At 42.7% G+C, this 27,494-nt stretch overlaps 1 protein-coding gene across 1 annotated transcript; it reads right to left on the reverse strand.

Moving 5' to 3' along the window:
- Nucleotides 1-1,001: 1,001 nt before the first annotated feature.
- On the reverse strand, nucleotides 1,002-27,494 carry LOC114642379 (probable N-acetyltransferase CML1). The gene is made up of 2 exons (XM_028791301.2): nucleotides 27,416-27,494; nucleotides 1,002-2,047 (listed from the first exon to the last, which is right to left on the reverse strand). Exon 2 carries the CDS (start codon nucleotides 2,037-2,039, stop codon nucleotides 1,188-1,190), a length of 852 nt encoding a protein of 283 aa, XP_028647134.1. The 5' UTR covers nucleotides 2,040-2,047; nucleotides 27,416-27,494; the 3' UTR covers nucleotides 1,002-1,187.

The following is a 27,494-nucleotide window of genomic DNA, read 5'->3' on the forward strand; positions in this document are numbered from 1 at the left end:
CATCTATATCAAGGGTCTCAAACTCAGCTCCTGGAGGGCCACAATTTTTAAGACAGTAATGGCTTAATTAGAGGTGGCATGGTGGCGCAGTGGGTAGCGCTGCTACCTCACAGTTAGGAGACCCGGGTTTGCTTCCCGGGTCCTTCCTGCGTGGAGTTTGCATGTTCTCCCCGTGTCTGCCTGGGTTTCCTCCCACAGTCCAAGGACATGCAGGTTAGGTGCATTGGCGATTCTAAATTGTGATTGGTGTGTGCCCTGTGGTGGGCTGGCCGGAGTTTGTTTCCTGCCTTGCGCCCTGTGTTGGCTGAGATTGGCTCCAGCAGACCCCCCGTGACCTTGTAGTTAGGATATAATGGATGGATGTCTTAATTGGAAGCCACATAAAGTGTTTTATTAGATCTGGCATTTCTAATCCTGGCATTTTCTAATCTAATAATTTCTAATTATGACTGGCATTTCTAATCCTACTGATTTTCTAAAAGTCTCAGACCTTCATTTTGTCATTCAAAAAAAAAAAAAAAGCAGCAAAAAGGAAATGAATTAAAATGAAAGGAAAATATACATTTCCACTGGCAGCAGTAATGGTTGGTAACCTAAAAAGGGTACAAAACAAAAACCTGCAGCTGGTATAGCCATCCACAATCTGAGTTTGGAATGTAAATGAGTAATTCTGTAGTAAAACATTCTTACAAGAGAGCAGACAGCTGTCAAAAAGTCACTGATGGAGTTGCTTCTCTTCAACATTATTCTGAAACTGCAAATTAGAATGAAAAGCAAAGGAGCAAATCCTCCAAAAAATAAGATATAAACAACAAGCATGATGAGGCAACTGTGCGCGCAAAATGTTAAGAAAAAAAACTGCATTTTATTTTTGCTAACAAACACTAACCAGAAAATTCACATTTTTGAAAATTCTTTAAATGGTAAATTACACGTAATGATTAGTATACATTTCTGATTAGAGAAGCCAGGAGATCAGTAGAATTCACAAGTGGATTTCTGACTGTCAAACTGGGTGGAATAAAATAAAATTGTGGTCCCAGTGATCCTCCAGATTCGGTGCTTGAAGAAAATGGTGTTGTGCTAGAGGAGCTCTTTGGGTGTAAGAACAACACTGGACGCATCAATTTTATAGACAATCATAAAGCAGAAGCTCTAGGAAGGTGGAATGAGCTGAGGGGCTCCCACTAAAGCTGCTTTTCAAAGTAAAGTTCCTTCGCCCCAGTTAGGACACTGATAAATCTCTTAATGTCGGGGGTATATGTTTTAATAAGCTGAAATCCGACTTTGAGATACAGCTTCTGTGCAGCCTTCTGGGCTTTCGACGTCCCCAAAATACACGTCTTATATTCATGTTCCTGAGCAAAGTCCAGCACTGTTTGAGTCAGTCGAACACCAAGTCCATGGCGACGGTACTGCCTGTCTACTATCATCCGGAACATCTCACAGCTCTCAGCAGTGTCTTGACATTCTGCTTTGTGATGACTGGTATCAGATTGTGCATTATTTTGTCGTGGACCTTCATCACCCATCTCCTCCTGAGCAGATATAATGTTCGCAGGTGTGCTCTTGCTTAGTTTACTTTTTCGGTCACGTGTGATTACTTCTTTCTTTGATGCACCAGCACAACTCTTCACTGCCACCATTCCACCTATGACTTTTAATTTCTTATGTTCTGCCACCCAATAACAATTACCAGGTAATGACAAAAAGTGCTTCTCAATGTCTTTCATCTCCGATGCCAGTTTGTCATTAACATAAATGGCATAAAACATGTGGCAGCACCAGTAGACAGCTGCGATCCAGGCGGTGGCCACCACAAATCCTAGCCATCTGAGATGGCCTGGCAGGGCATATGTAAGAGCGGCAATGCCTGCCAGGACAGCCAGGTTGACTGGATGAAGTAGTGCTTCCTTGAAAGCTGGAGTGACATTCTCCATGATGCCATCAATGAACAGCCTTTTGACAGCTGGATAGTCTTTAGGTTCAAACACCCGGATCTGGAAATCCGAGGCATCACATTCATCTTCAACTGGCATCTTCAAATCTGCAAACAACAAACAAAAATTATGGCAGACTTCAGAGCAAACCACAAGATTTTCCACTCGATGAGCACTGATGGTTTAAATGGTCTCTTTCTGCTTGTTAAACTTATGTTTTTATATTTAATCTGACAGGAGTGTTGCCTCTGACATATGAGGAGGACTTAGGGTTGGCTCACTTTCTATCAGTAGGATGCCTTATTTTTTGTTTGCAGACTGACTGAAGAATTTAAACTGGCCCTGCCTGACTGAGTGTCCTCTGGGGTGGACTGATGTGCTGTTCAGGTAACGTTAGCATGAAAGGTTCCAGCCCAGCCATGAACTGAACAAGGCGTGTATAGAAAACGGATTGACAGATGAGACTACAATGGTAGTTTCAGGTTGTCCATTATATTCTCAAGTTCTGAAGGATACGTACATTTCTTACATGATAAAATCTAACAGCCCTGAATATTTTCACTTTCTATTTTAATATCTAATGTCATAGACGGCCGAGATCCTTGCCCGGCTAGGACGCCTCTTCGCAGAAAGGACCAAGGGAGCAAACGTAGTTAGAACAGTACCTCCCCCAGGACATTAGATGGCAGCCCCCCTGGGGTGCAGCGGTGCCTCGGACTCCCATAGGGCTTCATAGGAGATGGAGTTGGGATCTGGGGCGCCGCCAGGGGGTTTTGCAGCTGCTTCTGAGCCCGTATGGGCGATCCTTTCACCACACCTGGAATTGCTGTTGGAAGTAGATTATCAAGCACCTGGAGCACTTCCGGGTAACATATTAAAGGAGCTAGCAGACAGCACTCGGTGAGCCAGAGTCGGGAGGAAGGTGGACGAAGCTTGCCAAGGAGGAGTGGAGGAGGAAAGAAAAGAGAAGGAAAGTATTGTGAAGTGTTTTGTGCTTTGGACTGTGTTGTGCCTGTGGGAAACGAGGAAGGCGTTTCCCACAAGGTGAGTAAAAATAAAAAAAACTTTTGTTTTTATCAGTGTGACTCTTATGTCTGTCTGTGTCGGGTTGGGTGCCTGGCATGCCCCTAAAGTTGTCACATTGGCGTAGTCGGCAGGATTACTGGCCATACTGTAAGGACAGGGACCTGCATTAATTTGTGTGACGACCTGTGGCAGCACAGACAAGTGCACACATGCGGCAAGGAAACCATAAACACAAAAGGAGGCTCTGAACCACCGCGCCAGCCTGATGGGGAAAAGAAAAGCCGGACGAACTCCAAAGTTGGTGGGCAGACACTCACACACTGTCAAGGAAGAAGCCCGGGTCGACATGCTCCAAGGACAGGTCATCCAGAAGGTGGATGCTCTGAAGGACGGGAACCACAAGGAGTTAGGTGCCAGGCCCCGGGATGATAGGCCCTGGGGGTGTTATTCGGCTATTCCGTGTGCCTACCTCCTAGATGCCGAAGTGCCGGATCTGCATTGGAGGCCTGGAGACATCGATCCGTAACATGACAACGAGGCGAGCTCGAGTGCAAGAGAAACAGGTCTGGCCCACAATTTGCCACAGGACAACGGTGGGAGGAAAAGCACCCGGAATGTCTCCCCAACAGCTTTATTCCAATGGAGAAGGGGGTGATGGAGGAGCAGGAAAACCTCCACGTGTCAGGTAATGGGGTGGAGGGTGTGTGTCAGCATCTCGCTGATAAAACAATACAGGTGGGGACGGCGAACCTCCAGCCTGATCCAAGAGAACACCTGAAGGGGCCTGCGCGGAAGGCGTAGGGCCTCAATGGTTCTTGGTCGGCGGGGTTGGATGAGGTAAGCCCAAGTCCACCACCGATCGAAGAAATGAACCCATTTTCGGCTGTGCGGGAGCTGGAGAGTGTACTCCAACCCTTGCAGTTTCACTTACAGGTCCTGGGTCTGCTGCAGCAGACCACTGAAAGGCTGGAGAAGAAGGTCCAGAAGGCAGTGCAGGAGTGGCAGAGGTGGCGTGGCACTGGATTCTCCAGTCAGAGAGATGTGGCGGTACAGGTAGGTGATACCTGTACTGTAAAAGAAATAGGGGTGCAGGGCAAAACGGCGCCGGTATTCGTCAGTTCCAGTTGCCAAGTAGCCACAACCCCTACATGGGATGCAGCTGTGTTGACTGATCACGTGATGGAGGCGGTAACTGCCTGTTGCCAAAGCGCCCCGCCCCAAGTGCCAGTGGTGCTTTCGCAGGCTTCCACAGGGGCGCAGATGGCATGGGGTCTCTTTTCTTCCCATAAGGGGACCCAGACCGTCATTGTACCCCAGAGCAAGTGAAGGACCCGGAATAAGAAGGTCAGGTCTCCTAACAGTGTACAGCCTGAGCCCATCTGCTTGGAGGCAGTGGAGGGCTTTGCTAAAAAAGGGCAGAGAGATAAGCCCACCTCAGCTGGGCATACTTAGGGGCAGAAATTTCCATCCTGTTTCCAGTTCTGCAGGGTACAAGTTGGTGGGGGAGCAGCGTTGCTATAATTGCAGTCGCCTTGGCCACAGCTGGAGGTGCTGTCCATGGAGGATGTCAGGAGTTGACAAATGACGTTGGTACAGCACCTCCCAGTCTGGTTGTGGTTGTGTCTTTGCAGGGCAGAACCATGGACCAGAAGACGGCACTTCCCCCATCCTGGAGAGAATCAGTCCTCGCGAGACAGGCCACTTCACCCCACATGGCTCAGCTAAGGGAGGAGCAGTGTCATAGACGGCCAGGATCCTTGCCCAGCCAGGACGCCTCTTCATCAAAAGGACCGGGAGAGCAAGCATGGTCAGAACAGTACCTCCCCCGGGATGATAGATGGCAGCCCCCGAGGGTTGCAGCGGTGCCTTGGACCCCCGCAGGGCTTCCGGGTAACATATAAAAGGAGCCGGCAGACAGTTCTCGGTGAGCCAGAGTTGGGTGGAAGGTGGACGAAGCTTGCCAAGGAGGAGTGGAGGAGGAAAGAAAAGAGAAGGAAAGTATCGTGAAGTGTTTTGTGCTTTGGACTGTGTTGTGCCTGTGGGAAACGAGGAAGGCGTTTCCCACAAGGTGAGGAAAAATAAAAAAAACTTTTGTTTTTATCAGTGTGACTCTTGTGTTTGTCTGTGTCAGGTTGGGTGGCTGGCACACCCCTATAGTTATCACATAACTTTAAGGGAAGCAGTTATTTTAAATAAGGAAGAGAAAAATTTTGAAGTGAGCTATTAATACTCACCAATAATGGTGCTGGAGAGTGGCAGTGTTTTTCATGTCGATGAGCAAATGCAAGTATGAATTTCACGCTGTACATTTTGATAATATTGCCCCTATGACATAAACACGATCTAAGGCAACATTACAACTGTTTGCAATTGTTAGCACAACAAGCAGCCTATAATACCTGAGTTGTTCAAGCCGGAGTCTAAAAGTGTGTCCTTGGGGTTTTAAGTGAAACTCTGAGTTGAGGCCATGCATTTCCAAATCGCACATCATTTTATTTTCATGTATATTTATATACATCAATCAGCCACAACATTAAAACCACTGACAGGCGAAGTGAATAATACTGATTATCTCGTCACAGTAGCACCTGTCAAGGGGTGGGATATATTGATCAGCAAGTGAACAGTCAGTTCATGAAAGTGATGTGTTGAAATCAGGAAAAATGGGTAATAGTAAGGAACTGAGCAACTTTGACAAGGGATAAATTGTAATGGCTAGACAATTGGGTTAGAGCTTCTCCAAAATGGCAGATCTTGTGGGGCGTTTCAATCAAGTATGCAGTGTTTAGTACCTACTAAAAATGGTCCAAGGAAGGACAACCAGTAAACCAGCAGCAGGGTCATGGACAGCCAATGCTCTTTGATGCACAGGGGGAGAGAATGCTAGTCTGTCTAGTCTAATCCTATAGAACAGCTACTGTGGCACATATTGCTGAAAAACTTAATTCTGGCCATGAGAGAAAGGTGTCAGAATAAACAATGTATCTCAGCTTAGCTGCAGGCCGGCCTACCCACCACCAAAAATGCCTACAATGGGCATGTGAGCATTAGAACTGAAACATAGAGTAATGGTAAAAGGAGATCTAGGCTGACAGATGACGTTCTCCTTTAGATCATGTGGGTGACTGGATGCGTCTGTGTGGTTTACCATGGGAAAAGATGGCAGCGGGATGCACCATGGGAAGAAAGCAAGCCAGCACATACAGTATGCTCTGGGCAATACTCTTCTGGGAAACCTTGGGTCCTGGCATTCAAGTGGATGTTACTTTGACATGTACCAACTGCCTAAAAATTTTTTCAGACCACGTACACCCCTTGGCAACAGTATTCCGTGATGGCAGAGGCCTCTTGCAGCAGGATAATACTCCCTTGCCACACTGCAGAAAGTGTTCAGGAATGGTTTGAGGAACATGAAAAAAAGTTCAAGGTGTTGATTTGGCCACCAAATTCCTCACATCTCAATCTGATCAAGTATCTGTGGGATGTGCTGGAAAAACAAGTCCAATCCACTGAGGTCCCACCATACAGGACTTAAAGGATCTGCTGCTGTTGTCTTGCTGACAGATTGGAGAGAACACCTTCAGGGGTCTTGTGGAGTCAATGCCTCAACAGGTCAGACATGTTTTGGTGGCATAAGGGGTACCTACACAATACTAGGTAGGTGGTTTTAATGTTGTGGCTGATCAGTGTATGTGTGTGTCTGTGTATATATACGAGGGGCAGTCAAAAAGTTCCCTTAATTGTGATATAGCGGGAGATTGAGAGATCGGATTATGGACACATTGTTGTTGAAGGATGCAGCACGTCTGTAGACCAGTTACAACAGGTCTGGATTGGTTTTGCGTGTAGTATTGTTTTAATTACCATTTAAGTTAGACATGTGCATAGTTTGAACAACATGCTAACATCAAGTTCATGTGCAAATTGGGGAAATCAGCTTCCGCACTGCAGTGCCACTAGCGTATCTGAAGCAACAATGTGTGCATAATCTGATCTCTCACGCTCCTGCTATATCACAATTCCGGGAACTTTATGACTTTTTATATATATATATTGTGGCAGGAGGCTGGGGGGCAGACCCAGCCAGGACGCCTGGAAGGGGATCTATACATCCCCCGGGCCACATGGGGGCAACTGCCCTGGATAGCAAGGGGACCACGCCAGGAAGTGCCCCTGGAGCACGTCCGGGTGACTATAAAGGGGGCCGCCTTCCTATAGTCGAGGAGCGAAAGTCGGAAGCTGGAGGTGGACGAAGCTCCAGTGACAGAGAGAAGAAAGGCGGCCCATGGACGTTTGAAAGGCCCGTGATTAGGGGTGTGTAGTGCGGGACTTTGTAAGAATAGACATGTGTGTTTTTATACGTATACTGGTGTCTGTCTGATGGTGTTCGGACCAGTTTTCATAATATATATTGTCACACACGTGTGAACAGGAGGCAGCTGAAGGGCTTGGAGAATGATGGTAACACATCTGCCCAGGGGGTGGCGGGGTGCACTAATGCTCTTTCTAAGTTCCCTGTAGACGTTTCCCAGGAAATCCTACCATGAACCACTGCCTTGACTCAGGACACACCACTTCCAGTCCCAGGCCCGAGGACGACATCACTTCCCCCAGACCTCCTTTAAAACCTCACTCTCTTTCCCTGAAGGGCAGTTCTGTTTTGGACTCTGGCTTGTAACTACTACTTGCTTGCAACTTTTACTTTTTGCAGCCAGGATACAGATTATACGGGTGGCTGCCCCAAACCTTTGCAATGTCTTGGGTCTCTTCTTGTCACAAATATATACTGTATATATTCTTATATAATATGGTACCGTGGCTGTCCGTTTGTCTGTCCAGGATTTTAAATCACCTGTAGCTTGCAAACCGTTTCACCTATTGATCTGAAATTTGGTACACATATACTACGTGACATCTACTATCCGCTTTCAGGGTGATGATTGACCTCCAAGGTCAAAGATCAACCCAGAAAGGTCAAGGTCAAAAATCAAATAACCTGTAACCTGAAATTTGGTACACATATACTTTGCTTAATCTCTGCACTACAGCTTTATATTAAAAGCGAAGAGTTTCTGAATTATTACTCTTTTTATTTTTATTTTATTGTAGAATCAACTCTCAGCAGTGGGCAGCAGGGCCGTTCTCATCCCTACCACCTTCACCATCACTTCCCCTGCCTCTCCATACCTCAAATCATTCTTGAGGCAGATAGCTAGAGGGCATCATCGCTACCACCTTCGCCGTCACTTCCTCTTCATATCTTAAATTATTCTTGAGGCAGATTGAAGGCTTAAGTGCCAGCTTAAGTAAAAAATTAAGGAAAACGTACTAAGTAATTGCAACACAAAAACTGACTTAATCAGTTTTAACGCAAAAAGATGCCGATGAAAGAAGAGAAGAAACAGGGCTCTAGGGTGGAGAAAAGAAGAGCAACTCAGGAAGCAGCAAGCTGGAGTATGGTCAAGTCAAATGTATTAACTGCATCTGATTGTATGGGTGGTTACCTACCAGGTAACGCTTGTGGTTGGTCAGCAAGTCGGCTAACATCCGCCACGTGCCCTCTTTCAGTTGCGAGAAGCAGATCATAGAATGGTTGAAATAGTTTACTGTCAAATAATGCAACACGTGTCGCGTACTCTTTGCATTATTTGACAGTAAACTATTTCAACCATATATATATATATATATATATATATATATATATATATATATATATATATATATATATATATATATATATATATATACAGTACATATACATATATATACTATATATTGTGAGGGATGGCTGGCCATTTACCCCGGCCAATACCCCCAGGCCGCTAGATGGAGCCCTCCCTGTAGCATAGAAGTGCCCCGAAGACCAGCAGGGAATTATGGACAATATCACAGGGGCCAACAGATGACGCTGCAGGGAGGCCCAGAGAGTTGTTTGTGCCCTATAACCCGGAAGTTCGTCGTAGGCAAATTCCGGGTTGAAGAAAAGAACTTTTTATCTGACCCGGAAGTGATAAGAAATCACATGGACTGTAGGGAATGATGGGAAACACTTCCGGGTCAGGGAATATAAAAGGACGATGGGAAATCCCAGACGTTGAGCTGAGCTGGGTGGAAGGGTGGCAACGCGTCTGGGAGTGAGGAGGATTATTGTTATTGTGTATTATTATTATTATTATTTGAGTATTGTGGAGTGGAGGGTGCTTTGTGCACATTTATTATTATTATTATTATTATTATTAATAATTAATAATAATAAATTATTTGGACTTTTATCTGTTGTCTGACGTCTAGTCTGAGGGTTCAAGGGGTCATGGAGACCTGAAACTGTCACAGTTGGCGTAGTCGGCAGGATTCTCTGGCCGTCAGTTGGCAGAGGACCTGAATTTAAATAAATTTTACTGTGGGCAGAATACCCCAAGAAGGCAGCATCAAGACACGCAGAAAAATCGCCACTAACCCTATTTTCAAGTCTGTCATGGGGAAGAAGAAGGCAAAGCAGGGCAACAACGCTAGCGGAGATTCCATGTTCGTCATGGCCGACACTCGGGATGAGTTACAGGGCGGCTACACGGATTGGGAGAGGCCTCCGGACGAAGAAAACTACAACGAGGTATGTGCCGGAGATATAATAGATAACTTATTTAAAAATAACTCATTTTGTACTGTGCACATACCTCGGAAAAGATCATCCGGAGGTTCTGCAGGATGCAGGAGAATCTCCCGAAGACGGTGTGGCGCTTTTGTGCGGGCAGATGGACAACACAACTTACTTCCGCAGGTCGGGTGCTGGCAAGGGACACGTGATCAACCCCGGTGTGTTCTCGGAAGGAGGAGGTCCGCGTCCCGCTGTTTGCGCCTTCGTCTCTGAAGAGACAGACTTGGACTTTCCGAAGGGAATGGGGGAGGCGAGCGAAGCACCGCTCACCCCGCAAGAAGGTAAGGAGGGCCGGGAAATGGCTGATCGGTCTGCCGACAAATTAAAAAAGACAGACCGCAGTCCGCCGAAGAAGGCAACCCGGTCCTCAGACAATAAGAACTCCAATTCCCAGAAGCCTGTGCGCAACCCAATCGAGCACGTGCCAAGAGAGGGCGTGCTCTTTGGCTCCCAGCCGGGAGGTTTGGCTAGTGATGGCTTATGCCTGCCTCCGGCTGAATTAAATAACTTTTTTGATGTGCGCGAGCTGGAGAAGTTGCTTCAGCCCGTGCACAGTTTCTTGCAGATTTTGGCATCAATAAGAAGATCGTTGGAGAGCTGGGAGCAGCAGCTGAAGCGCCGTTAAGAAAGGTAGACAAGTACCTGCGGCGGTTGGGTCGAGAGCCTCCCGTATTGTTTGATTTGGCGGTACAGGTGGGTAAAACTGGTACCGTATATAATGAAATAGGGACGCAGTATGAAATGGGCCCGCATTTGATAAGTAGCGGGTGCCAAGTCACTGCGCGCCCTACAAAAGATTGTGGTACAATGACGGAAGGGGTGGTGGAAGCGCCGGTCGAACTGGGGCAGCTGAAAAGTGCTGGCTCTTGGAACGATGCGGGGCTGAAGACGCCGCCTTGGGTTAATTTAAAATCAAAGGGTGTTCAGACAGTAAAGGGGCTTTCTCATACACATAGAGAGACCCAAACTGTGGATATGCCCCAGATTAAAAGAGCGGTTCAGGTAAATAAAACCTGTGCTGTACAGCATACAGGGATGCAGTGTGATCCGGCGCCGCAGTTAATAAGTAGCGGGTGCCAAAGCACTGCGTGCCTATCAAAAGATTGTGAAATTGTAACCGAGTGGTTGGGGGAAGGACCGATCGAGCTGGGGCAGCTATACGAGATGGCTTCTCGGAGCGAGGCGGACCTCAAGACCCTGATGCACGCTGTAAGGGAGTTGTCCTTGGTAACAGAAGGGGCGGGGGAAATGCCAATCAAACCGGAGCAGTTGGAAAGTACTGTCTCTCGGGGCGATGTGGTGCTGAAGACGCCGCCGTGGAATAAAATAAGGTCAAAGGGTGTTCAGACAGTGAAAGGGCTCTCTTTTGTTAATAGAGAGACCCAAACTGTGAACAAACCCCAGATTAAGCAGGAGATCCTTAAAATAAAATGCGAGTCTCCTGACAAAGTAGAGAGAAGGGCGGAGTGTACTGAGTCGGCCTTAAAACCTCCCTTGGCGGAGAAAAGGGCGGAGTTGACGGAGTTTCCGAGGTGTTTCCAGTCTTGCCGAGGAAGACAACCAGGAGAGAGACGCCTTTGTTATAACTGTCGTCAGCCGGGCCACGTATGGCGAAGTTGTCCTCGGAGGACAGGGGATCGGAGGGACAACCGATACACCGTTCCCCCTAGGTTCTCTGGGGAGTCTAGACAGCGCAGCCAAGGCCCGACTGAAGGGTTCTTCTGGAGGAAGACGCCCCTCGCGGGGCTGTCCGCTCCGCCCCAGTGGTCTTCGCTTAGGGGAGGGAACTGTGAGGGATGGCCGGCCATTTACCCCGGCCAATACCCCCAGGCCACTAGATGGAGCCCTCCCTGTAGCATGGAAGTGCCCCGAAGACCAGCAGGGAATTATGGACAATGGAGTTTTCCTTTACAGCCCTGCTGGATATCACAGGGGCCAACAGATGACGCTGCAGGGAGGCCCAGAGAGTTGTTTGTGCCCTATAACCCGGAAGTTCGTCGTAGGCAAATTCCGGGTTGAAGAAAAGGACTTTTTATCTGACCCGGAAGTGATAAGAAATCACATGGACTGTAGAGAATGATGGGAAACACTTCCGGGTCAGGGAATATAAAAGGACAATGGGAAATCCCTGACGTTGAGCTGAGCTGGGTGGAAGGGTGGCAACGCGTCTGGGAGTGAGGAGGATTATTGTTATTGTGTATTATTATTATTATAGCAAAATACCCGCGCTTCGCAGCAGAGAAGTAGTATGTTAAAGAGGTTATGTAAATATATATATATACATATACATATATACATATATATACATATCCACATATACACATATCTTTGGTTTCCTCCCACAGTCCAAAGACATGCAGGTTAGGTGCATTGGCGATTCTAAATTGTCTCTGGTGTGTGGGTGTGTGTGGGTGTGTGCGCCCTGCGGTGGGCTGGCACCTTGCCCGGAGTTTGTTTCCTGCCTTGTGCCCTGTGTTGGCAGGGATTGGCTCATGTATTTAGGATATAGCGGGTTGGATAATGGATGGATGGACATTTGTATGCATAGCCCCATTTGCCCGTTTTCGTTTTTTTTCATTCTTCAGTAATATTTAAGCAAACCCGGAGCTTGTCAGTTCAAATCGTGGTACTGACACCACTGTGTGACCCTGAGGAAGTCACTTCACCTGCCTGTGCTGCAAAAAACCAAAGTAATGTAACAAATTGTACCTCAGATGTTGCAAGTTGCTGGAATAAAGGCATAAGTAAAATAGATAAATATGTATTATACACATAGGAACTATTCATTTATTTTCAGTTAAGTCATCTGCAGCAAACCTTTATAAATGAGGGTTTCTCCTTTTTAGATTTCTTCTTCATTGAGGTCTTCTCTTGGAGAGCTTTTTTCATTTCATTGAAAATTAAAGCAGCAGCTGCCAAAATATGTAGCTTTCTTATTAATTTTTCAACATTGTGTAAAATAACTTTATAAAGTAACATAAAAGGTTTAAATACTCGTTATCCTTTTACACTAAAATATTACTAAAGAGATACAAAAAAAGTAAAATGCATATGTCGTTTTTCTTTAAGGAGATTAAATATTACTGAAGAAAAAAAAAAAAACTTAAACAACCAAATGGGGCTATGCATACGAACTTAAAAGGTTTAAATAAAACAGAAATATATACCTTTTATTTTTACTTCCTTAACTTGTGGAGGGTGTATCTTGTAGCAAAGCCCTAAGTTTTTTCATGAAAGCCCGTTTCAGTCAATAAGTCTTAAAAAGAGGTGTAAAGATATTGACAATAAGCTATGCAAACCCACCAAGACATGCAATCGTTTAAATCAAGCTGCGAGTCGAAAAACACCATCCGATACTATTAGTTAACGATTAACACATTTCTATATGTATTGTAAGCATACAATACAACTGATAATATGTTGCGCTTATTTATCTGGTGTACCGACATTTTTGCGCGTTTAACGGCTGAAATCTAACGTGGTTTGTGCCCTTCAGAATGAAAACAGTTAGCATTTACCTTTTTAATAAAAAGTGAGCTTTTAAGCCTGAGAAATCACTCCGTAAATGCACACGTTTAATTCTTGATCACTTCAAACAACTGAAGTATCCAGAACATTTCAGGCATACATCCAGCATTCAAACTATGTATAAAAAGCACAACTGTTAAAGGAATTCAGCATTTCTTAATTGAAAATGTTCCTTTAATCCTCAACATGTCTCAATGAGTCGTTCTGGTGGTTTTACTTGACATTTTGATATTCTGGTTAATTGTGTTTGCAGTTGAGATGTTCTTTCCTGATTTATACTTGTTTTCTCGTTAATATTTGTTTCGCTGGTGTTAGTGTTCTGATTAGAGGTTATTGGTCCTTTGATGTCTTGACGGTTTCTTCTTAGAACAGCTCCTATTACGCAATTCCGTCACATACTGGTCTATTGTTTCTCCGCTTTTCTGGAAACATGTAAAAAAACTTGTTCCGCTCAAACGTCACATTGCGCTTTGGGTTGCAATACGTTTCGAATTTTTCAACTATTTTGTTCAATTTCATATTGTCTCCATCTTCTTCAAACTGAAAATTGTTATACACCTCTAGCGCCTCTTCACCAATTACATGTAGAAGCATAGACGCTTTAATTTTTTCACTTTTCCTATCTGCTTCAATCGCAGCAAGATACAACTCGAATCTCTGTTTAAATCTTTTCCAATTTTCAGCTACATTTCCCTTTAACTGGAGATTTGGTGGGGGCTGTAATCCTAACATATTTGTTTTTCTCTTTTGCTAGAACGTCTTAGCGCTTTCTGATCACGTTTTCGGGTTACTCACAGACACGCGACTCGTTCAAAAGCTGAACCTCCTTCACATTCCTCTTCCAATCCGCCACTTCTGACACCATGTAGTGATCCTGTTAGGTTCGTAGTTTAATCAATACACACGATTGAAAGATATAATAACTTTTTAATAGACAGACTTTAGAGATATTTACTGTACAAGTTACTAATCGTTCTTTAGTTCACGCCCATTCTCCTACTTGCATCGGCATTCACAGGCATTACTAATCATTCTGTACGTATCCCTTAATAGACCTTACTAATCAACTATCATTATAAAATCCAACGTGGTTTGTGCCCTTCAGAATGAAAACAGTTAGCATTTACCTTTTTAATAAAAGGCGAGCTTTTAAGCCTGAGAAATCACCCCGTAAATGCACATGTTTAATTGCACATGTGTTAATATGCATTCTTACACAGTATTAAAAGACACTCAAAAATTAAAGTCATTTACCATTGTTCTCGCGTTTGATAAAAGGCGAGCTTTTAAGCCTGAGAAATCACCCCATAAATGCACACGTTTAATTGCACATGTTTTAATATGTATGCTTACACAGTATTAAAAGACACTCAAAAATTAACGTCATTTACCTTCGTTCCCGCGTTTGACTCGTGCTGTAAATCTCTTCCTTGTTTTTAGTTCAAGTGATTACGTAGGAGGTGTGATGACGCGATACGTGACTCCGCCTCCTCCATTAGAGTATATGGACAAAAAACAGGTTCCAGTTATGACCATTACACGTAGAATTTCGAAATGAAACCTGCCTAACTTTTGTAAGTAAGCTGTAAGGAATGAGCCTGCCAAATTTCAGCCTTCCACCTACACGGGAAGTTGGAGAATTAGTGATGAGTCAGTCAGTCAGTCAGTCAGTGAGTCAGTGAGGGCTTTGCCTTTTATTAATTAGTATAGATTATTTGAGTATTGTGGAGTGGAGGGTGCTTTGTGCACATTTATTATTATTATTATTATTATTAATAATAAATTATTTGGACTTTTATCTGGTGTCTGACGTCTAGTCTGAGGGTTCAAGGGGTCACGGAGACCTGAAACTGTCACAATATATATACTGTATATATATATATATATATATATACGTATATATATATATATATATATATACGTATATATATATATATATATATATATATATACGTATATATATATATATATATATATATATATATATATATATATATATATATAGTGGCCACCAGCATGTGCTCCAGCTCCTTGTGCACAAAGACTCAGACACAAGTTTAAAAGTACAAAAAAGGTTTAGTCATGGGAAACTCTTCCAATAAGTGTTTCCCACAGCCCCAAGCACAATACAGCCAGCAATTAGTAAGCACACATCAAGACTTTGTCTTCTCTCTCACTCTCTGTCTCTCTCTTGGTCAGTCTTCCCGACTCTGGCTCCTCAAGCAGTGGGAAGCAGCTCCTTTTAAGTAATACCCGGAAGTACTGAACAATGTTTAAAAGGTTATGTTCATTAAATGTGCAGCATGTAAACATCAATGTTGTATGTAATAAATTAAAGGAAACCATGATTCAGTGTTTACTGCTTCTGATCTAAACCCTCTGAAACCTTATAATAATACAAGGTTACAGAACAAAACTATCATTTTCACAGTGACAAATGATATTTATACATACAATTTCTATTATTCCTACTAATCACCTGTTTGAATTCAAAAGAATACTGAGAACTGTGTTCTACCAATGACCATTAACAAAAGCCAAAGTTGTTCAATGAGAAAAGCAAGAATTGGTCTACAGAAGGAATGTTTTACTCATAAGCAAATGCATTTTCAAGAGTAAGGAGCTCCAGTGAACCCCGAAGTTAAAAAATATATATATACTGTGACGGATGGCCGGGGCCCATGCTGTCAGTATACAGTATGTTCAGGGGAAGCAGCCATGGACTATTCAATATATCCCCCTGGATGCTAGAATACAACACCCCTGGGTTGGAGCGGTGCCTCAGTCTCCCACAGGGCTCCATGGGAATTGGAGTTTGATGCAGCCCTGTTGGGTCCCGCAGGCGCCACCAGGGGGTGCTGCAGCTAGGACTCCTGAGCCCTTATGGGCAGTGCTTTCACCACACTCAGCCGGAACTCAGCAATCAAGCACCTGGAGCATTTCTGGGTGAACTATAAAAGGGGCCAGCAGCCACCACTCCAAGAGCCTGATTTGGGAGAAGGGAGACAAAGCTGCCGTGAGGAGTGGAGGAAAGGAAGAGTGTTTGTGCTTTTGTGTTCACTGGTGTGTTTTGGGACTGTGTTGTGCCTGCGGGACTTGGGGAAGATGTGCTCCACAGGTGAAGAAAAATGAAAGTTCACTTGCTTTTATACATACCTCCGGTGTCAGTCTGTGTCGGGTCGGCGCCTATATAGTGCCTTTGTTACAATACATATATATATATATATATATATCATATACAGAAATGAATTCAGTTACTTACATACCACTTCTGATATATCCAATTAACCCCCAGCACTGTAACTGAGGTGCCATTGTTAAAGGAAATTTACTGGGTGAAGCCATGTAACACAGCTAGTTTGTAGTAATTTGATGTTTGTCTGTGTGGCCCATCCTCCACGTACCCAGATTTTTCCCCCAAATCCCCAAAGACATGCAGGTTAGGCTGATTGGCTCATCCAGACAAGTTATGTATGAGATTAGGTGTGTGTGAGTGGGCCCAGGAAATGATTGGTGACCTGTCCAGGGCTACATTCTGGCTTCTACCCAGTGGTGTTTGGATTGACTCTGTTATGGTATATTATAAATCGTGAAGCAGTTCCTACTTGTGTCTGCTGTTCAAGAGAACATTTTTGTGTTCATTCTGCAGTTCTGCTTTCAATTTTTCATTGTAGAAACATTTGATTCGAGATTTACTTTTTGGGAAAGTAAAGCATGATTTTGACCATTTTATTCATAGGGAGATAATTTACTCTGATTTCTTTCAAAATATCCACTACAAGAACTTTATAACGCTCAATTTTTAATAGCACCATTAATAGCATGCTGGATCTCAATGCACTTTACAAGTCAGTACACTACCAATATGCAAACTGAATATTTAACTAATTAGCTCTACTATGCTAATTTAAAAGGAGCTCAAATATGGAGGAATATTTCAGGCAAAATGAAATAAAAAAATGCGCAAATAAATAAAAGTGCTGTGAAATGTGAGCATAAATAAATAAATTAGCATGAAATATGTTTGTTGCTTATTTATTTATTTAATTTTGTCCATCATATTCTTCCAAATGCATCATGAAATAGAGCTTGATATAAAACTGTCACTTACACTCGTCAAAGTTGAGAGGGTGGGCTCTAGCGCAAACTGTGTTTTGATTGGTGAGTCGTCCTCTGTAGATTGCTCATGCCTAATTCAGTAATTTTGTCCGAAATATTTCTTCATACTCAAAGGGCAAGTTACTCATTTGAAAATCAACACAAATTGAGACATTTAACTGTTTTCCGAGTTTAGCCACAGTAGGCTATAGCAATATGTCGAATCAAACACAGGATTGGGTTTTTCAAATTATTTTTACCATCTTTTCTCTAGCATTGCTCTGGATTGAACAGATGGTGCCTATGGCGATATGTCAAAATCAGGAAAATGAACACCAATACCATGTACTGATATGTGGCTTTGAAATCCATTGTGAACTACCCCATGTAAAATTAGAAACTATAAAAATGAAAATAATTTAACCATTTTTTAAATAATAAGGCAATGGAAGTGTTGTAATGATTAAGGTTCAGTCAGTCATTTTCCAACCCACTATATCCTAACACAGGGTCACAGGGGTCTGCTGGAGCCAATCCCAGCCAGCACAGGATGCAAGGCAGGTACAAATCTCAGGCAGGGCACCAGCCTACTGCAGGGCACACACACACACCAAGGACAATTTAGGATTGTCAATGCACCTAACCTGTATGTCTTTGGACTGTGGGAGGAAACCCACGCAGACAACAAACTCCACGCAGGGAAGATCCGGGAAGTGAACCCAGGTCTCCTAACTGCGAGGCAGCAGCGCTACCACTGCGCCACCGTGCCGCCTGATTAAGGTTCACCCTTAACTTTTATATAATACAACAAATTATTTTGCAATGTTTAAGAAAGCTACATGAAAATGCTGCCATTACTAAACTATGGCCTGAGACAATCGTCGCCTCAACCCACACCCTGGTGTTCAGTTCTCATCTATCTACTTTTTTTATAACAGGAGGTGTCAGAAAATTTCTTCAAGGATAACTACCCAAGCATTTAGCACTGTCATTATTTGATCAGCTCTTGCCATTTCTGTAAAACTCAGCAAGTGCTGGATTGTTCATGCACTGATAGCCGAGTGATTGGACCATCGTAGGACGGGTTAATTTTACCTCACTGATGACAAAGCAATATAAGAGTTAAATTAATACAAGGGCGGACCTGGCTGAGCACCAGTGCCACCTCCCCCCAAAGTCCACCTACTTAGAATGTAATATGAGATGTGGAATAGGTATATAATTGACTACTTTAGTATTGGTTCATAATAAATGGTCACAAGACCTAGCAGCTGATATTGTGACCCAAGTGCAGCAGCCAGTAATAGAGCATTGAAAGAGAGTAATGGAAGATAAAGAAATCCTTTGATGGTGCTTTTCAAAGTAGATTTATAGCATTCCTAAAATTTTCCACATTAGCACGAGTACACAATGCCATGCTGCTAATAATATAAAGGCAGTCTGTCTGTGCCTGCCTATTTATACATTTACTGCTTCCCTTTAATCCAGCTTTTGTGGGCACTGGGACCTGGAGCCTGTCACAGCAGTAATCACTGTACAGTGCCAATCCATCACTGGGCACATTAACTCATACTGGCTCAATTTAAGCTCACCAGTCAACCTACCTGACGTCTTTGATATGTAGGAGGAAATGCCACAAAAACAAAGTGAAAATATGTCAACTCCACATGGACAATAAAGGAGAGGTGATTTGAAATCCAGTGTCTTGGAGCTGTGAAACTAACCACGCTGCTTTCTAGTTTGTGTACTGTATATGTAAACACAGCCTCGATCTGCTTTCAGCACACACATCCAGTTGAAAATCTACCTCACTGTTTAAACCTTGAAGCAGGAACCATTCATCACTCTAAGGGATCACATCAGCATTCGTTTTTCCAGGATGGATCAGCATCCCATCTGGAGCCAATAATGAGGCAGCTTGGTTAGTTCCTGGCTCTCTGTTTCCACTAACCAGAAGAAGTAAGGAAATACCTCGACACACTGCTTTTGTGTCATCACCAACAAGAAAGTGAAACTGGATTGACTCCCCCTAGCTAGAAGGCAGAAGAAATACTGGAGTGTTGTGACACATGTATGTAAAAAAAATAGATATAATGACCATTGCATCTGTATTATGACCATTCATCTGTACCCACAGCTAGCAGCACATCTGACTGATTTTATGAGATAACCAGTTTACTTTTATTAGATGCTAACTTTGGGAAAATTATGTCTACTAAATTTGTGGAGATTTATATTATCAAGGTGCATTACAGCTCCTTACATACATATTGATTGCCATCCACTTATTCTCTAACCATTAAGCCCAGTTATAGACTATGGGGGATGTCAAAGCCTTGGCTGTAAAACAGGGCCTACCCTTAATGGGGTCCAGTCAACCACAAATTGAATTGCCAGTTAACAAATGTCCAATGTCAAGGCCATTAAGCCAAACTTGACGTTGTTATACTTGCCTTGGGGTAACTGTGTTAAAAGATTTTTTTGGTCATCTTTCCTACATACTGGTTTCCTTACTTTTATTTAGTCCCATGTCCCACCTCCCCCAACAACTCTCTATTTACAGTAAAATATTTTCAAGAAATCAGAACCTCTGGTGATCAAGCATGACATCATTCACCCTGCCATATCTTAAAAGGAATGCATTACTGTACTACAGCTCATATCTGTGCAGTGCTGACAAGCTTTGTGGTGGAACCTGTCACCTGTTTATTTTGTCCCTAAGGCTTCAGAAAGTGACACTGCTGTGGAAAACATCCTGCTTTGTTCCTGTTCCAAAGAAGGCAGGCACCTCTTCACCTAATGATTACAGACCAGTGGTACTTACGTCTCACATCATGAAGACCTTTAAGAGACTGGTGCTAAACTATATGAGTCCTCTTGTGGTAGACCACCTGGGCACACTGCAGTTTTACTTTCGGACAAGGATTGGAGTGGAGGATACAATTATCTGTCTGCTCCACAAGGCTTATTCACACCTGGACAATGCTGGCAGAACTGTGAGAATTATGTTTTTTGGTTTCTCCAGTGTCTTCAGTACCACCTACCAGTGTTAAGGGGTAAACTCAGAGATATGAAGGTGGATGTGCCCATGGTGTCCTGGGTAATGGACTCTCTGTCAGACAGACCACAGTTTGTATAGCTCAAAGACTGTGTGAGCAACATGGAAGCACCATAAGGAACAGTCCTGTCTCCTTCTCTCTTCACTCTGTACATCTACGACCGTACATACAGCAGGAGCCTCATGTATAACGCTGTGCATAGAATTCACATTAAAGCATGGCGTATAGACAAAAAAATTCAGATGCATAAAACTGTGCCTAAACAAAGTCCCATACACTTCCCCTTTATACAGTAAATCCCAATCAACACAAATTTTAACACACTTGCACTTGCCAACAGCCCCATCCCGATTCCTCTTTAAATATGCAAATCAATATAAATAGCCCCTTCGGTTCAGTGTTTTGTTAAAAGACAATGGCAAAAGCACGTGTGAAAAAGAAGAATTTCAGTGAATGCAAAATGGAGGTCCTACACATTGAAGTGCAGGCAAGGAAAAACTTACTATTGGAGGCTCAGGCAGTGATATGAGCAACAAAAGCAAATTGACGGGGTGGCACTCAAACGTTCAAGTTCAGAAAGTAGCACAGTGCCCAAAAGAACCCAAAATAAAAAAGAAGTGGTCAGATGTCAAAATGGTTGGAGAAAAGGTGAACGTCTGAGTATTGGAAGCATATGAGGGCCACAAAGATGAAAAAAAAAATAGGGGCACAGTGAGGAACAAAAGGTTCATTTTAATTTTATAGTTTATTTTGTCATTAAGGTAGAACATCGTAAACTTTATCTTACAATCAATGCTGACTAGAGTTTCTCAAACCTATTGTAACTACAGTAGCACATTAAATGCTTCGTATTCTAAGTGTTCCCCAGCCCAGTCGCTAATCATTACGTGATTCTTAAATGAGCTTTCTCTAATGCTGACAGGAGGACACAGGTAGTGATCGCCACACTGAAAGCATTACATTCATGATATTACAGCTCTCTGAACGTGTACACTTATTTTCACTTTTAATTCATAATAAAATGCATTAAAGCATGTATTAAACATTAGGGGGATAGAGATGAGCAATGAGGGATAAATGAATAATTTAAAGCAGCAGTACTGTCTCTGTCAAACTTACCAGCCCCCATTTCCTGTCCTTCCGTTTTCTTTCTACACATAACCAATCACTACACAATAAGTGTCTGTAATAAATGTAAAACCAGCTGTAAGCTTAGAATATCAGTTCTTCAAAACCTTTAAGGAATACTGAAAAATCTTTGTTGTACATGTTTAATTATTCTACCCATCCAACCAGGGTGGCGCCAGTCCTAGCAAGCATAGAGCGTTAGGCAGGAACATTCCCTGGGTGCTGCACCAGCTCATTGCACGGTACTAAGGATCAGTTTCGACCCTTATTTTTATTTTTCCATTCTGTCTTAGTATGTAAATCAAGATACATCTGAAAGACAAGCCTCTCTGTTGGTGAGGTTCAAAACATGTGTGCTCCTAATTCCTCGCTAAATTCTATGCATTGAACTAGAAGATGAGCAGCCATTGATTGTTAGCTCTTATGAACACACAGCACATCCCTCCAGTAAGGCCACAACTGAAATTCGCCACAAAATTATGTAGCACGACATAATCAAAAGTAACACAAAGATGTTCATAGGAATGTAAGGTACAAGAAAACCAAGCTGTGCTCCTGCCCTCGCGTTCTAAAGCTTTTAATAGTAATTCTTTACATAGCGCTTTTCTCACTACTCTCCACACTAGCGCTCTCCACACAGGGAGGACCCGAAAAGCGAACTCACAATCTCCTTACTGCAAAGCAGCAGCACTACCGCTGCACCACCTGTGAGGATAAAACAAATAACAATTAAAAAAGGAAGCCCACTGTCATTTTTGATGTAAGTCATGATAGTAGTATGTGTATGTGCATTGTAAAATAAGAGTAACATATATTAAGATTCAATTACACACTTCAATAATTAAATGAATTTGACTTCTGTATTATTTCTATCATACGATCTGTGGTGCAGCTGCAAACAGCCAGCATATTTTAATATTCCATAACTCACATGGTGCCCTTAACAAAATAATGCTGCACTTCGCTGAGGTAAGTTGCCAAGCAGTGTCATCCAAAGAAACCAAGCTTTTACCATAGGGACTGGGAAAGTCTGCTGAGGGATAAAGGTCAATGTTTTTAGCTGCTTGCTTTTCATTGTCTTGCATGCATATTTTTAAAGGATATTAGTTTGCACTGGGTGATTTTTATCAATGATGTATTTTGTTGGTAGCAGCACCCTGAAAGAGGAACCTCAGGTGTCACTGTTCCTCTGTGCATAAAATAATGTCAATGTTAATTTATTTATGGAGCACATTTAAACAACATGAGTAATGCTGTAGCCAAAGTGCTTTACATTAAAACATAAAATAAATATAAATAAAATAAATAGAATAAAATACAACAAAACCAATATAAACAGCAGTAAATTGAAACAAACAAATGACCAAATGGAGGGAATCACTGAAGGTCACAGGAAGCTAGAGAACAGAACTGCGTCTTCGGTCGTCTACTTTGAAACAGTTTCATTGAAGTTGACTCCTTAATGTAGGAAGATAAAGAATTCCACAGATGCAGTTGCAAAAGCTCTGTCCCTCTTAGTTTTGCACATACTGTAGCATGAGGGATAGAGCATAAAGAGCGCCGTTTTCTAATATTAAATGTGGGCAGGTTAAAAGCAGATCTATAGTAATGGATTATTCCTGTACTTGTCAGACATGCAGTTCAGATTGCCATCCTTCATTGAGAGTCTGAATTTTCATTTCAGGACTTTGAGAGCTTCGCTTCCCGGGTCCTCCCTGTGTGGAGTTTGCATGTTCTCCCCGTGTCTGCGTGGGTTTCCTCCGGGTGCTCCAGTTTCCTCCCACAGTCCAAAGACATGCAGGTTAGGTGCATTGGCGATTCTAAATTGTCCCTAGTGTGTGCTTGGTGTGTGGGTGTGTGTGTGTGTGTGTGTGTGCATCCTGCGGTGGGCTGGCACCCTGCCCGGGGTTTGTTTCCTGCCTTGCGCCCTGTGCTGGCTGGGATTGGCGCCAGCAGTCCCCCGTGACCCTGTATTTAGGATATAGCAGGTTGGATAATGGATGGATGGATGGACTTTGAGAGCCGTGAGACAATTATTTCAATTTTTTCATCTCTTTTTGCAGTTAATGTGGACAAAACGTTTTGCAGCTGAAAGTAACTGAACTCCCCGGCAGCAGGGCACATTCAAAATAAAGTTTCTTTTCAGGATTTCGAAACACTGTGCACATTGCTAGATATTTTTTTTCCTAAGGCTTTGCAAACATACTGGCATGGCATCATTTTCAATTGTATGCAGGTCTTTTAACAAATGAAATTACTTAAAAGCATGCAAAGAAGTGTACTAACAAATACCCATTTTTTCAATAAATTGTTCCAGCTTCCAGCATTTCACTTGATAGTCACTATTTGTGCAAAAGCAAGCGGCTTTATGACCAGAAAAAGCATAAATTACTGTTACTGGTTACTGTTTGAGCATTGCTTTTAACAGCTTTTAGTAAGTGTTAGAATTCAAACCTTTTGTTTAAAACAACTACTTTTAAAATTAATGTTTGAGATTAATTTGCTACTTTGCCAAGGTTCACAGACACACCTGGATTTTATAAGCCCACTGCATGAGTCATTATTAACAATTTCTCCTGCTTCCAAAAAGTCTTTCCACCCCTGCTTTACACTAATAAGTACAGAAAATCAATGGGATTCAGTCCCCAAATCATTAAATCCTCCTCTGACATTCAATGCATTGAATGTACGATTGCCATCAGCAACCTTGAAGGCGTGTGTACTCTTTTGAAAACTCCATGAATGAACGAGCTCCTTTTGTGCATAACAGCACTGACACCCTGGCATTTCCGACAACAACAAATTAAAAAAAAAATCTTTATATGCAATTAGTTTAAGTCACAGGCTACAATGCGAAGTCCATCAAGCAAACCATCTGCACCATTTGTCTTTTTTTTTTTGTTTTGATAAGTGAATCAATGTAAAATGCATTTAACCAAAGCTGTATCCGTCACACTTGATAAAGGTATTTAAGCTTCCCAAACCTCAGAGACACAACTGACTAAAGTCCCAGGCTGAGTGTGCAAACTACAAGTCAGAGCATCAGAGTGCAGGTCAATCATTTCAAGAGACATTGCCATCTCGGGCCCAATGTATTGTGCAATCAGACATTTTGACGAGGGCAAAACTTAAGATTTGACAGAAGCTGCAGTTTTCCTTTTGGTCGCTAAATGCGCAATGTCTACTCTCTATACAGTCATATGAAAAAGTCTGGGAACCCCTCTCAGCCTGCATAATAATTTCCTCTCCTTTCAACAAAAAAGATAACAGTGGTATGTCTTTCATTTCCTAGGAACATCTGAGTACTGCGGTGTTTTCTGAACAAAGATTTTTAGTGAAGCAGTATTTAGTTGTATGTAATTAAGCCACATGTGAAAAATTGGCTGTGCACAAATTTGGGTCCCCTTGTCATTTTGCTGATTTGAATTCCTGTCACTGCTCAATGCTGATTACTTGTAACACTAAATTGGTGGATTAGCTCGTTAAGCCTTGAACTTCATAGACAGGTGTGTCCAATCATGAGATATAAAAGGTATTTAAGGTGGTCAATAGCAAGTTGTGCTTCCCTTTGACTCTCAAAAGATCTGAAGACAAAGATTGTTGAGTCTCCTGGTTTAGGGGAAGGCTACAAAAAGCTATCTCTGAGGTTTAAACTGTCATTTTCAACTGTAAGGAATGTAATCAGGAAATGGAAGGCCACAGGCACAGTTGCTGTTAAACCCAGCAGGTCTGGCAGGCCAAGAAAAATACAGGAGTGGCATATGTGCAGGATTGTGAGAATGGTTACAAACAACCCACAGATCACCTCCAAAGTCCTGCAAGAACATCTTGCTGCAGATGGTGCATCTGTACATCGTTCTACAATTCAGCACAATTTGCACAAAGAACATCTGTATGGCAGGGTGATGATAAAGAAGCCCTTTCTGCACTCACGCCACAAACAGAGTCGCTTGTTGTATGCAAATACTCATTTTGACAAGCCAGATTCATTTTGGAATAAAGTGCTTTGGACTGATGAGACAAAAATTGAGTTATTTGGTCATAACAAAAAGCGCTTTGCATGGCAGAAGAAGAACACTGCATTCCAAGAAAAACACCTGCTACCTACTGTCAAATTTGGTGGAGGTTCCATCATGCTGTGGGGCTGTGTGGCTAGTTCAGGGACTGGGGCCCTTGTTAAAGTCGAGGGTCGGATGAATTCAACCCAATATCAACAAATTCTTCAGGATAATGTTCAAGCATCAGTCACAAAGTTGAAGTTACGCAGGGGTTGGATATTCCAACAAGACAATGACCCAAAACACAGTTCGAAATCTACAAAGGCGTTCATGCAGAGGGAGAAGTACAATGTTCTGGACTTGAATATCATTGAAAATCTATGGGATGATTTGAAGCAGGCTGTCCAAGGCTCGGCAGCCATCAAATATAACTGAACTGGAGAGATTTTGTATGGAAGAATTGTTAAAAATACCACCATCCAGAATCCAGACACTCATCAAAGGCTATAGGAGGCGTCTAGAGGCTGTTACATTTGCAAAAGGAGCCTCAACTAAGTATTGATGTAATATCTCTGTTGGGGTGCCCACATTTATGCACCTGTCTAATTTTATTATGATGCATATTGCATATTTTCTGTTAATCCAATAAATTTAATGTCACTGCTGAAATACTACTGTTTCCATAAGGCATGTCATATATTAAAAGGAAGTTTCTACTTTGAAAGCTCAGCCAATGATGAACAAAAATCCAAAAAATTAAGAGGGGTTCTCAAACTTTTTCATATGACTGTACTGTAAATAAAATCCTAAGCCTAAAGGTGCAACGATTTTGTGCAACGATTTTATGTGACGTTTTTGTCACGCTTTAAATCAGGCTTATTTTAAAACCTAAATATATATGATTGGTATCATTCTTTTCAGAATTTATCGAACTTTAATGGTGTTAGTTTTTCAGATTCTTATCCATCCATCCATTTTCCAACCCGCTGAATCCGAACACAGGGTCACGGGGGTCTGCTGGAGCCAATCCCAGCCAACACAGGGCACAAGGCAGGGAACCAATCCCGGGCAGGGTGCCAACCCACCGCAGGACACACACAAACACCAAGCACACACTAGGGCCAATTTAGAATCGCCAATCCACCTATCCTGCATGTCTTTGGACTGTGGGAGGAAACCGGAGCGCCCGGAGGAAACCCACGCAGACACGGGGAGAACATGCAAACTCCACAAGTTTGACGAACACTTGGCGTTCGTGGAACCGACTGAGCCTGGCAAGCAAGACTTGTTCAAGTCGAGTGTCTAATTTACAAGCGCTGTTCTGCTTCTTGTTATCATTATTACTACTGTACACTGAAAAAGGGCAACTTAAACAACACAATGGAGATAAGCTTGTAACGCTGAAGCAAAATTACAAATATTTCTGAATGTCTTATAAATATAAATGTAACACTGCTGGGAGTTTGTAAACGTAGAATAACAGAATATAAAAATACCAGTGAATCAAAAGACAACAGTCTGAGGTAAAAAAGACTCACTGATTGGGAAATATAATAGGAACAAAAAACATGCAGCCACTGAGGATCCTTAGGAATGAGACTTAAGGCATTCGAATTTCATTTAACATCAGCTACAAGTCAGCATGAACTTGACCTTCATCTTAAAACCATCGTGGTTCTGAAAAATAACAAAGGCATAATCATTCCGTCTGTTATAGCTCCGAATTCACCTCTTTATCAGAATTCAAAACGCTGTGATCATTTCGAAGCCCTAAGGGTCTTTCCTGAGGACATGAAACATTATCAAATTTCAAATTGGTTATATTAAGATTCAAAATGTGCATATCAGACTCCAAGACTCCGCATTTCCAAAAATTCATATCGCATTTTTACTTAAGGCCAGCGATAACTTTTTGAGTATAGAAGTATCTATCTATCTATCTATAGAATGAGGTGGTGGTATAAAGTAGATATATTTACATACCGAAAGATTTAGGTGTGCAGAGAGTCTGAGCGCCCGGCAGATGTCGTGGCTTTACAGTGCGCGCATTTATCAGCGGCCT

This window comes from Erpetoichthys calabaricus, chromosome 2 (assembly GCF_900747795.2).
Source record: "Erpetoichthys calabaricus chromosome 2, fErpCal1.3, whole genome shotgun sequence".
NCBI lineage: Eukaryota > Metazoa > Chordata > Cladistia > Polypteriformes > Polypteridae > Erpetoichthys > Erpetoichthys calabaricus.

Coding starts and splice junctions, on each gene's coding strand:
- LOC114642379 (XM_028791301.2), bottom strand. CDS start 2,039: ATGCCAGTTGAAGATGAATGTGATGCCTCGGATTTCCAGATCCGGGTG.